Below are 12,974 nucleotides of genomic sequence, written 5' to 3' on the forward strand. Positions count from 1 at the left end.
CAGATTAGCAAATGCTTAGGGCTAGGGAGATAGGAAGGTTGGGAAGTGGCCGCTACTGGGCAGTTTCTTTTTGGAGTAATAAAGATGGTCTGACCTTGAATGTGGTGATGGTTGTGCAGCTTTGCAGATACTAAAAATCACTGAATTGTATACTTTAAGTAGATGAATCATAAGGTATGTGAAGTCTACCTCAATAAAGCTATTAAAAAACTTAAAAAACACATTGAGAACTTGAAAGCACTTTTAATACACTAAATATATTTTACTAAATTAAAAATACTTGATTAAAGATAGGAACTCCCATGATTTACAAGGCAGAAATGACTCATAATAATGCATATGTTAGATGTTACCTAACAACTGTTGCCGGGGTGGATAACGAGAGAAGCAATTTTCACAGCCACAAAAGGTGGCGAAGCGAGGGTGAGAATAGATCTAGCTCAGTTTAACTGAACACCACAAAAATAACTGACACGCATGCGTGAGTAATGGTGAGCTGCTGTAGGCACCAACATCCCTCCGCACAGGCCAAACAGACTGCTTGTTGCTGAAAACAGAAGTGCTAAGCAGGAAAACACTGGCAGCCCAAAGAAGTGAAGAATAAAGAAGAAATCACCACCAACTGACACTCCATTGCTTTGCTGGCAAGACTCCCACTTGGCATGATGCATTCACAGTGGGCCTCACCCTCACTCTGCTTATAATGGAAATGGAGATCTTATGGAGGCACTTTCTGGAAAGTTCAATCACCAAGTTTACACTGCAGCATACAATGGCATTATCATCTACAGCCAACAGAGAAAATGGTGGTCCCACAAATAACAGATGATCAAGACCCAGAGAAAGACTTCTTGGTACAACCTTGCTTTGAAAGCTGCTGCTACATAACCGTCTAGAGCAGTGGGCTGGCAAAGGTTTTGTTTGTTTGCTTGCTTTTAATGACAGATCAGACAGTAAAAGTTTTAGCCTTTGAAGACCAAGAGGCAAAACTGGAGACACTACACAGGTACTTACCGAACCAGCGAAAATGTAAAAACCATTCTTAGCTTTGGGTTTGGCCCAGGGGCTATAGCCTACTGACCCTTGTTCTAAAGGTTACAAGTTTTTAAGAGCTGTAACTATCAGATTAGCTCCTAAATCAGAACTAACTCTCTCTCACACTTCCTGAGAGCCAGAAAGCAGAGGTCCAATGAATGAGATCATAACAACTAATATCTGGTAGATCCTCCCGGCACGTAAAGTAATTCTGTATAAGTTACTTTATTCTCATGACAAGGCTCTTAGGTAGATGGTGTACAGAGCACCCTGTCACCCAGGGCTGACCCCTTAACCGCACACTCCTTGCTCCTTCAGGTATATTCCACGGCTTTTCTATTGTGAGCGCGGGTCTGTTCTCTCCGGACTGCGGAGAGGAACAACATGCCCGGAAGCCGTGGGGACACGGGCAGCGATCCTGTTGGCCGCTCACGACTGTAGGGCATTTCAGTGACTGCCCTGGAGGTGAGAACACAGAGGCTCTGCAAAGCCTGACTGTGGCCCCTCACTGCCACTGTGCAGTGAGGCCGCTCCGCCTCGCCACCGCGAACACCCTGAAATACGGAGTCCTTGTCACCTCCCCGCCCCCCCCCCCTTTTCCACAGATCAGTCTGTGGCCCAAATAATCCTTCCTAAAAACAAACCTAACCTGCTCTCCCGCTTAAAAGGCTTCATGACTCATTACTTCTAGAACAAAAGGAAAAATAACTCTTCGTGTGGCCCAAGACCCCTTCGGTCCTGGCCTCCGCACTCTCCCCAGCCTCGTCTTCCACTGCCTCTTAGGGAAACCAGCGCTTAGGCAAATACAATTGCTCTTTGCCCCTCCCCCCGAGCTGCTCTGAACCCCTCTGCTTCCTTACGAGGCTCCCTGGGCCCCGGCCTGAAACGTCCACCTGCACGTCGGCATCTTCAAGATTCCCTCAGCCACGCGGGGAGGTGGGGACTCTCGCTTTGCTGCTTACAAACTCCAGCAGGAGCCCAGCACCCGGGACTGACGCACCCACCCTCCCCTGGGGGGGCCGCACACCCCTGGGGGGTCAGAGCAGTGTCCTCTAGTCCCTCCCGGCTACATGCTCCAGAAGGACCAAGAGAGAAAAAAATATGTAAAACACGCAGGTCCTGGCCTTCAAGAGTTCGCCTACTACTAGACGACTGAATAAAAGCTAAGCTTGTGAAAAGTTATGCGATGGCCCCGAATGGAAAAATGATCTGCAGCTGCAGGTACCAAAATGAGTCGGCGCTGTCACCAGCCACGTGGCCAGCGCCTCTGTGAGGGGGAGGGGAGCACCTGCGAGGGGAGTCAGGGTGACCGAGCAGCCCGCCCACTGGAACCACAGGCGGTGAGCTCCACGATCCTCACTGCAAGTCCTCACCACCACCGTCCTGGGCCTCTCGGCAGGTAACTGCCATGGCAGGTCCAGAAAGGTCACATCACTGTGCCTGATGAACATGAGGGCACCACACACTGACCCGCAGGGCTAGGGTCTCAGGCTCCAGAAGAAGCAAAGTCGACAGTCTCCCCACTGCTCACTGTCCTTTAGAGCCATGCAATCTGTAGACGCTACGGAGCATTCTAGAAACGTTTTCAGTGGTGTAACATCACTGTTAACTTGGGCGAGCGGAGCTGTGATGACCACAGATGTGTCCCAGAATGAGGCCAGCGATTTGGACTGGAAGGGATGCGTGTTCATCCAATCCATGGGCGGCTGCTCGGTGCTGCATTCGGAGGACACTCCTTTCAAAAGTGAACCAATTTTTCCCGAGTCTCGTGGTCTTTTCCTGCTAACTCTGCTTGGCTCTTTTTTCCTTTACATTTAAAAAAAATGTTTATTTAATTTTGAGAGAGAGAGAGAGAGAGAGAGACAGAGTACGAGTGGGGGAGGGGCAGAGAGAGAGAGGGGGAGACACAGAATCTGAAGCAGGCTCCAGGCTCTGAGCTGTCAGCATGGAGCCTGATGTGGGCCTCAAACCCACAGACTGTGAGATCATGCCCAGAGCCGAAGTTGGATGCTCACCTGACTAAGCCACCTACGTGCCCCTCTGCTTGGCTTTTAATTTGTGGGGGTGGGAGTGGGTGGCCCCTGAATGCGAACACCGCTCTCCCACGACCCCTCAGACACTTTCTCCCTGCCTGAACTCTGGTTTTCTCACTTCCCTGGAAATGCTTTCCTTCCTCCTCTCTGTGCTCAGGACATGTGGGTCTCAGGGTGTCTTTTTTTTTAATAAATGAATCACATTTTTATTTAATTATTATTTAAAGTTTGTTTTTTTGAGAGTTAGAGAGCACACACATGAGGGGCAGAGGGAGAGAGAGAGACAATCCCAGGCAGCCTCCGTGCTGTCAGCACAGAGCCCCATGCAGGGCTCAAACTCATGAAACACAAGACCAGGACCTGAGCCGAAATCAAGAGCCAGACGCTTAAGCGACTGAGCCACCCAGGTGCCCCTATCAGTGTGTCTTTAATGGTTTGCTTCACACCTGTCCTCTCAGAGGTTATCTGTACACTTTGCAGCCCTGACTATTCACCTGGATTCGGCTGGCCTCAGTATATTAATTCTGTGAATACTGATTATACACATATTTAATATTAATTCCCTAACTATGTGAGTTCCCAGCATGTGCTAAGCATTATTCACATACCGGAGATACAAAGAAAATGTCTCAGCCCACCCCCAAGGCACACTGGTAGTGTGTCTACTGGCAGACCAGTCACTCAGGAGGGAGGGGCTGTGCTGGTGAGCGCCAGGAAAGAGACACGCAGGGGCCGTAGGAACAGAGAAAGGATGATCAGAGCCTACTGGGAGGCTCGACAGGCTTCCCAGAGGAGGTGGATGATCAGAGCCTACTGGGAGGCTCGACAGGCTTCCCAGAGGAGGTGAGACCTGAAAGGGACGCAGGGGTGAAGCCTCGTGTGTGTGCTGGGGACCGGGAGGCTAGCACGGGGACGTGTGCTGTGGCAGAGCAGGGGCAGGAGTGAGGGCAGCCAGTGACAATCAGCTGGGCAAGGCTAGCCTAAGGCTGCGCGTCGGGCCAGGGGAGGCCACGTGGCTGAGACGCAGGTAGGGCTCAGGTAATGAGTGTTAATGACTTTGAAAGCCACGAAGCGCTTCCAAAGGAGTTGGGTGGAGCAAAACACTCAGATTTGTGCTGTTAAACAGATCACCCTGGGGACAAGTCGGGGGGCCAGGTGGGGACTGGGAGGTGGTCGTGGCAAGGCTCCAGGTGGGGTGCAGACAGGGAGTGACAGCTTTCCTTCTCTCAGGTGAAGCCAGATGTCCTGGCTCCGGTCTTTGGGCAGGTGGTGGTGCTCTCCATGAGAAGAGTGAGTGAGGAGGAAAAGCCCAGTTAGGCAGAGAAATGGAAGGCGTCAGGTGCCTGTGGAGCGTTCAAGTGGTGGTGCCCAGTAGGCGCTGGGAGGGTTAGGTGTGGAGCCCAGGAGGGAGGAGTCTGGTCCCGATCTAGATCTGGCAGCTGGAGTTCAGTGGGGTGGATGGGCGGGACTGAGGTCCCCTACTGGGATGGGTGGGCCTCGGGCAACAGGAGGGAGCCGGCGGTGCTCAATATGATTGGCTGCATCCGGGCCTCGGTGCCCACACAGCTGAGAGCTGGATTTCAAGATGGCCTCCTCCCTGCTCTCCCCTTTCTCCCTTCCACCGACACACTGCAGTAAGATGGATTTTTCTAGAACACTGTCTACCTTTACTACTGTCTAAACCGCTTTTCACAGTCTCCTATTCAAAACCCAAATCTGAGGTCGGGTGTAAACACTGCTCCCTCCGTTACAGGTGCGGCACGACTTTCCACTTCTCACTCTGTGCCCTCCATGTTTCAGTCAGGGGGCCTGGGCACGCCTGCACCACTCTTGCTGGTCCTCTGCTCAGGGGATAACCTGCCTCACGTCAGCCCACCCAATCCTGCTGATCCTTCCAGGCCCTGGACCCACGTGGTCTCAGGCTGTGCTGACGTGCTTCTCAGACTGCTTACGGCTCCGGGAACTCGGGCCAGTGTTTCGTCGTTTTTGGGTGTCAGCTCACTCTGTCCAAGCTCCCTGAAGTTGGTCACAAATTTATTCAGGGAAAGGACATGTTTTTCACTTCTCTTGTGCCCACAGAGTACCCATTCTTCACCAGTCTTGCTTAATTTCCAGTAACGACCGGCCATGACCCCAGAGCCGAGTGGGGCCCACAGGGGGTAGGGGACAGAGAGCACTAAGCTGCTGCCAGGCAGTGAGAGAAATATGACAGAACAAGGCAAAAGAAATAGAAAGGAATACACTGAAACAAGCATTCCAAAATAATGCCGAAGTCTTATCTATCAGAAACCTCTACCAGACAAGAGGGGGACAGAGTGACTCAGCTAACAGACACGAGCCAGCCTCTATCACCGGCCACCCCAGGGCTGGCACGGGGACACAGTGGCCATGAGGGCAGACATGGAGGCCCTGTCCCACTTCAAGGGAGAACCAGCTACTGACAGCAGCAGAGACCAATGCTGAGCCCTCGGACACCACCATCCCTCAAGGAGAATCAACGGGCAGTGCCACACTGACTGCACCGGGCCCTTCACCCTGGAATGTGCCCACTCCCAAATCTATAGTTGCAGTTCCTAACCGCCAATGTGACTGTCTTTGGAGACAGGGCTTTTACAGAGGCAAGTAAGGTTAAATGAGGTCCTGAGGATGGGATCCTGATCCAACAGGACTCATGTCCTCATAAGAGACGCCAGGAGCACGCATACTCCAGGGAAAGGCCACATGAGGACAGAATGGGAAGGTTGTCATCTGCAAGCCAGGGGGTCCTCTCCAAATACCAACCCTGCCAGCACCTTGTCCTTGGACTTCTAGCCTCCAGAACAATAAGAAAAAATTTTTTTCTGTTGTTTCAACCAGTCAGTTGGTGGTACTCGGTTATGGCAGCCTGAGCAGCAAATCTTGACTGAAATTGACACATCTTCTGGTTATGGGTCTGTCTGCCTTTCCTGCCAACCAGCATCACTACCTGTGGGTTCACAGAAGTTTCAGCTACTGACCAGGGTTCCAACTAACATCGCATCAGATAATGAGGCCACTTACAACAAAGCATGCACAGCAGTGAAAAGGCCACGGGATGTAGTGACCCTCTCACGTCTCATACGACCTGGGAGCTGCCAGCTGGCCAGACCAACGAGACCGCCAGTTGAAGGTGTGAGTGAAATGCCAGTTTGCAGAGGATGCCCTGCGAGGACGGCACTCGTGGCCCCAGCACCCAGTGCAGACCCTAAGTCAACAGACGTTATCCATGGACTGTGTCCCCAACAGGTGGATCTTGGAAGTAAGAGGCAGGAGGGGACGGGATCCTGATTACCCTCTTACCCAGTGACCCACTTGGGAATCCTGCTTCCTGCCCCTGAAACTCTAGACTCCATGGGTTTATGTGCTGCACCAGGACGTCACTTGGTACTCCCAAGTGCTGCACCAGGACGTCACTTGGTACTCCCAGGTGCTGCACCAGGACGTCACTTGGTACTCCCAGGTGCTGCACCAGGATGTCACTTGGTACTCCCTGGTGCTGCACTAGGCCATCCCCCCTTGTACTCCCGTGCCCCGGATTTTACAGTAAACAGATGAACAAGGGCAGCAGACACAGCCTGAGAAAGGCATGGTGACGAGGACTCAGACCCCACAGGGATGAGGCTCTGTGTCACTTCACCAAGTGCGCCTTCCAGCTGAGAGTGGAATGGGAAGTAGTGGAGGGAGATGATGGCCAGTGTGGCCTGGGGACCAGCTCCAGCAGAAGGGTAAAGTGTGCCCTGCTGACCTTCCTCCTGAAGGTTCTCCTGGGAAAAGAACACCACGGGAATCTGCTGTTCCGAGAACTTACGTGAACCAGGACGATGCAAGGGGGATATTCTGGTCCACCGCCCCCCCAAACCCACACCTCCCCCAGCACTGAAGCGCCCCACCTTCCTGCTATGGGGGTGCCGGCAGCTGACACCTCTCCAGGGCTGCCCCCTCTGTGGATGGAGCACACCTGAGAGCCGTTGGCCCGAGACCTGCAGTCTGCACCCAGTTGCTGGCTGGGGGAGGTTCACTCCCTGGCCGAATCCGGGGCTCCTCCGTTCCACAGCCCCCCGTGAGGCGGGCTCAGACCCTCTTCATAACTGCCATTCAGCCACCCTGTGTCCTTCACCACCCCTCCCCCAAAAGATGCTGATCCAGACACTGTTGTCTGGGAAACATCATGCGCAAAAATGTGGCTGGAGACGCCTGGCGGAGTGATCCAACTTGCCCGGCTTGCTCGTGAGCACAAGGTCCAGAGCCACCTAACAGGGCGTCTGGGCATTCTGAAGGCACCTCAGTCAGTCTATTTCCCCCAAATTTGCTCTCCAGACGTTGGTGAAATGGGGCTATCATCGATCTACTGTATCCAATTACCGAGGCCAGAAACCTCAGAGTCGTATCCTCAGAATTGTACCCTATCTCTTTCTCTCCCTCACAGCTCTGTCCGTTCTGCCTGGAAAATATTTATATTCACAATGACTTCATTTTTGGGACCCTGATTATTCTGAGTTCTCATACTTTTCATTCTCCCTTCTGTTTCCTGGAAGGATCCAGCTCCTCCTCTGGCTGCATACAAGGCTGAGCCTATGTTCATCATGGACATAAGGCTCTCAAAGAACTCGTCTGGCACCCTGCTTTCACCTCCCTACCCTCCACAGCTGACTCCACGATCTAGAACCCCAGCTCTGACCTCTCTGAGAGGGAGGTCTCTTCTTCACATTTAACTACATCACAGGTGTCTTTGTTGTATGCTCCAGAGTCACCTCAAGTTCAAATGCATCTCTGGGGAACAACCTGTGCTTCCCTCTTTCATCAGTGGACTCAGCCTGTTAATAAGAGACCCCTTCTTCTACCTCGATACAGACTCAGGGACCGAAATCTCCAGTGGACACCGGATGCCACACTTGCGCTCACTTCCCCAGACCACTGAGGCCTGCGGCCCCAATCCTCATGCCCGTGAAGTCAGGAGAGAACAGTGCCCTCTCTCATGTCCCAGACGGTAAAGAAGATGGAGACCGGAAACAGAGAGCCCACTCACTGGGCTGGCTCACAGCCAAAGAGAGCCCAGGTAGGAGGTTCTGGCTGATAGACAGGAACCCTTGAAGGACAAGCGTGCTACCAGAGTGTTGGAATACAGCAGTTTTGGTAGATAAATGCTCAGTATCTCCTGATGCCTGATAACAAAGTTAGGAAAACAGCATTTATTTGATTTGCTGGTTGTTCTCTTGAAGTTTTCTTACCTCCATATTCTCACCATTTCAGCCAAGGAAAGTCAAGAAGTTTTACATGTGCTCTTCACTCCAGAGCACGCCATAATAAGCACTTTAACAGGAAGACACTGTGGCTTTTACAAGATGAAAAGAACAGATAAATATCACGTCTTGTTAACTAGGTTGGTGTTTCTCTAAGAAATACTGTTTATCTAATAGGAGTGGAACGAGAATGTCCAGTTTGACCAGTCTTTCAACTACCTTTTTTTTTTTTATCTTTAAAAAACCCTGAGAATAGCCACGATCAGAGACCTACATCCTACCTGGGAAAACGTCAAACTATCCACATTGCGACACGCAGGAGTGAAGTGCCCTCTCCGCCGTACAGACGGCCGTCGCGGCGAGCGTGCCCGGGCTGCGGGGCGTGTCTGCTGACTCACCTGCTGCCTCTGTCTCCTCACTTGGGCGAACTGGGAGAGCATCAGCTGCCGGTCCAGCTGCTCCATCCTCTGCTGTCTCTGGATGTCCACCGTGGCCCCCATCCCGATCCTGGCTTCGGCCGCGGGTTCCGAGGACGAGAAGATGGGCTCGAGAGTCCAGGAGCAGAACTTTGCCGCCCAGCTGGGGACGCAGAGAACCCGGTGGACCTGAAACACTCCACTGTGGTAGCAGACGCCCGAGATCTGAAAGAGCAAAGTCCAGCTGGGCTGCTTCACCGCAACAGTGTTAAAGAACGCGTTTAACATAGAAATCAAGAACCACGAGGTAGTTCAGATGGTATTTTTCTTCATTTCAGCAGTGTTAGGTGATAACCAAAACCCTACCAAGTTGCTGACTAATAAGGAGGACAAATCAACAAAAATTTAATTTACTCAGTAAAAATATTTGTTTTGTTAAAGCTAGAAGAGGTGGCAAAATCCTAAGTACTGGTAAAATATTTTAAGAAACAATATTTTCTTAAAAAAAAAAAAAAGGTTGTATAAGACCTGATCATCAAAACACTTTCACACTATACCAACGCTGTGGTTACTCTTACTGGCAGATGGCCATCAAAGAGAGACACCAGCAGATGACAGCTTTAATGGTGTGATCCAGCCACATGATACATTTATCAGAACACAGGGGCGGCTGGGCGGCTCAGCTGGCCGAGCGTCTAACTCTTCATGTTGGTTCAGGTCATGATTCTAGGGTTGTGGGATCAGGCCTCCCCATCAGGCTCCGTGCCGAGTGTGGAGCCTGCTTAAGATTCTCTCTCTTTCTCTGCTTCTTTCTCTCCAGCTTCTGCACATGCTCTCTCTCTCTAAAATAAAATTTAAAATCATTTGTCAGAAAATAAAGACAATCTAAAATTTACATGGTGTACTAATACATTTTTCAGGTACTGATTTTTCTAGTTTTAAAATTCTCACCAAGAGTTAGTAATTAACAATTCTATTCACAACCAAGCCTACGAAACTCATACCTTTAAGGTAATTTATATGATAATAGACGTCTGAAGACTCTATGGTTTGTTAGGTTAAAATGAGCATGGCAATTCCTCTGTAAAAAAAAAAAAATCTTTAGGGGCGCCTGGACGGCTCAGTCAGTTAGTGTCTGACTTAGGCTCAGGTCATGATCTCATGGTTTGTGAGTTCAAGCCCCGCATTGGGCTCAGTGCTGACAGCTCAGAGCCTGGAGCCTGCTTCAGATTCTGTCTCCCTTTCTCTCTGCCCCTCCCCTGCTCATGCTCTGCTTCTATCAAAAATAAACAAACATTAAAAAATTTTTTTAATAAAAAAATTTTAATTCTGTGAATTTGAGTCTTCTTCATATAAGAGGTTATTCAAACCAAATTAGAACATAATTGATAATGTGCTAATAAATACACTTAATATTTTCTTAATAAAATTTATATCAATTAATTAGGCAAGATTTGTTGAGCCTCTAGTGGGTACTCTGTTCTAGGCACTCAGAGGACACCAGAAGACAAGGTAAGCAAGACCCTACTCTTACGGAGGTAACAGTGGTCAACACGGAGAACACACAGTAAATGAGCAAACACAGTAATTCCAGATACGTTCTGTGAAGGCGACAAAATAAAGTGGCTTCGAGCAGGGACCATCTTTAGGTCAGATGTCAGGGAAGCTTTGGCGGAAGTGACATTTGAGCAAAGATCTTCAGGATAATGAGATGCCAGAGATTCGAAGGACGGGAGGAAGCACACTTCAGGCAGTGAAAACAGCAAACCTGACGCAGGAGTGAGCCTGGGAATGTCTGTTAGAAATCTTAGCGGGGATGCTGACTGGATAGTGAGACAAACCTGGAACTTAGGAGAAAACTGAGAGAGATAAAGATTAGAGGTCACCGGCACTGACAGCAGTGAAAGCGATGGGACTACATGAGATAATAGTAAGGTTGCGGGACGAACAGAAGGGTGAAGAGAACTTAGGATTCAGCCCAGCAGTCTTCTGTGGGTGGACCAAGAGGAGAGCGAGTGACGTGCTCTGAGGAGGGCTGCTGGGGGCAGGAGGAAAGCCAGGAGGACACAGCACCATGAAGCAAAGAGAAGAGTGTTTTAAGCTGCGAACAGGCGGTGGAGAACCTGCAGCTCCGCCACGTTCAAGCAGGACAGGGAGGAAAATGACCCCGGACTTGGCAGAACAGACACCGCTGAGGACCTTCCAAAAACAGCTGTGGTGCAGCAGTAGGCGCCAAAGACCGACTGCAGAGAGGGAAGAGTAAAAGTGGAGGAGCTTTGGTTTCAAATCATTTCCATGTCACTTTTCTCAAAAATGGTACAAAACAACATAGAAAATGAAAACAAGCATCTGTAATCCGAGCCAACTAAACAAAACAGAAAACACATGGAGGAATTATAAAATAACTGGGCATATGGGAAGAAAAGGTAAACCCAAATGCTGGCAAGGGGCCCCAGAGCTGAGACCGGCTCCGGGATCAGAGGCAGGCGGGTGAAACGGGGCGCTACTTCACTCTGTGAGGATGCAGCTCGACTCTCGACTCCTGCCTTCCCCGCCCCCCAACGTAGCGCACGCCCCACCCCCAGCGCAGGGCACGCCCCCCCAGCACAGGGCACGCCCACACGCCCACTCTCCTCCACGGGGGAAGGGGAAGAGCTCTGCGCGGCACGCAGGAAAGCTCTGGAGCGGGCAGAGCCAGCTCAGAGGAGGCCTGGGGATCCACCTACGAGATTCCACACAGAAAAGATAGGCCCTCACAGAGTGTCCAGAAGACAACAGAGTGGGTGTGGGGATAGGGGGGGCTCTATTTTAAGAGATAATAGTTAAGAGAGTTTTCCCAGAATTAATAAAGAATAAAAATCTCAGATTGGAAATGTAGGAGTCCCAAGAAGGATAACAAAAGAAAATTTATATCTAGATTCACTAATGTGAAACAAAGAAAGAAGTCCTTAAAAGTAACCGGAGATAAAATATAGACTGCTTAGAAAGGAAAAACAATTAACTATCTGCAGAACAGCAAACTGTTATAAAGAAAACTAAAAAACTATATAAAAAGGCACATTAAAAAACCACCTAGTAATAAAGGCATCATATCCATGAATGGGAATTTAAAAAACTGTTAATATACGAATTTTCACCAAATTGATATAAATTCAATATAATTTAAAATAAAATATTTTTTTAAGTTTATTAATTTGTTTTGAGAGACTGAAAGAGCAGCATGGGGGGGAGGAGGGGCAGAGAGAGGGAGAGAGAGAATTCCAAGCAGGCTCCTCACTGTTAGCACACGGTGCCGACAAGGGACTCGATCGCATGGACTGTGAGATCATGACCTCAGCCGAAATCAAGAGTCAGACGCTTAACCAATTCAATTACAATTCAAAAGCCACAGTGTGCCAAAAGTCACCATAAATGAAGTAAAGGGAAAAGTAAGAGCCTAAAGAAAGTATTTAGAATCCTTGAAGTCAACAAGTATTCAAAATACATAAAGAGAATCTATGCATTTATCAGAAAAAAATAATCAACCCAACTTAAAAAGTAGGTGAAAAGGCAATTTCAGAAGAGGAAATTCAAAAGGGCAACAAACATATGAAAAGATGTTTATTCTCACTTGTTTTTAGGGAAATGAAATGTTGAAATAATAATAATCTGGAAAACATGGAAAGATCAGGGATCACGTTTTGGTGAGGATGAGGAGAAGTGGCAAGCCTCACAGGCCCGAGGACCAGTGACGCAAGCTCTCCGGAGGACAATGTGGCTGTGACCGAACCCGAGCTGGGCGGCAGGCTCGCTTTGGGGAATGCTCCACGGCAGTGCTGTCCTTAATGGTCAGGAGATGAGACCAAGTGTCCCCGCGAGACCCCTGGCACAGACTGGGCTACTCATCCAGGGGATCCCTAAACAGCAGTTAAAATAAGCCAGGTGTACATGTACTCATGTATTTTTTTTAATTTTTAAAATTAATTAATTTTAATGTTTATTTGTTTTTGAGAAAGAGAGACAGAATGAGAGCAAGGAAGGGCAGAAAGACAGGAAAATGAATCCGAAACAGGCTCCAGGCTCTGATGCAGGGCTTGAACTGTGAGATCATGACCTGAGCCGAAGTCGGATGCTTAATCGACTGGTCCACCCAGGCACCCCTTGTTAATATATTTTTTAAATGTATCATACATTGTATCCATCTTTTCCCTGAGATTCCAAAACACAAAATAATAGTATAGACTATTTATGGA

General features: G+C 49.4%; 1 protein-coding gene across 2 annotated transcripts in view; it reads right to left on the minus strand.

Annotated features, from left to right (window-relative positions):
• Positions 1-12,974, minus strand: part of LOC115284739 (ubiquitin-associated domain-containing protein 2-like) — a 71,160-nt gene that overhangs the window by 27,471 nt on the left and 30,715 nt on the right. For both annotated transcript variants that reach the window (XM_029931225.1, XM_029931224.1), the window contains one exon: positions 8,725-8,967. In XM_029931225.1, coding sequence (XP_029787085.1) covers positions 8,725-8,967 — 243 coding nt within the window. The remainder of the gene's footprint in view (positions 1-8,724; positions 8,968-12,974) is intronic.

Source organism: Suricata suricatta, unplaced genomic scaffold (assembly GCF_006229205.1).
Source record: "Suricata suricatta isolate VVHF042 unplaced genomic scaffold, meerkat_22Aug2017_6uvM2_HiC HiC_scaffold_181, whole genome shotgun sequence".
In the NCBI taxonomy this organism is placed as follows: domain Eukaryota; kingdom Metazoa; phylum Chordata; class Mammalia; order Carnivora; family Herpestidae; genus Suricata; species Suricata suricatta.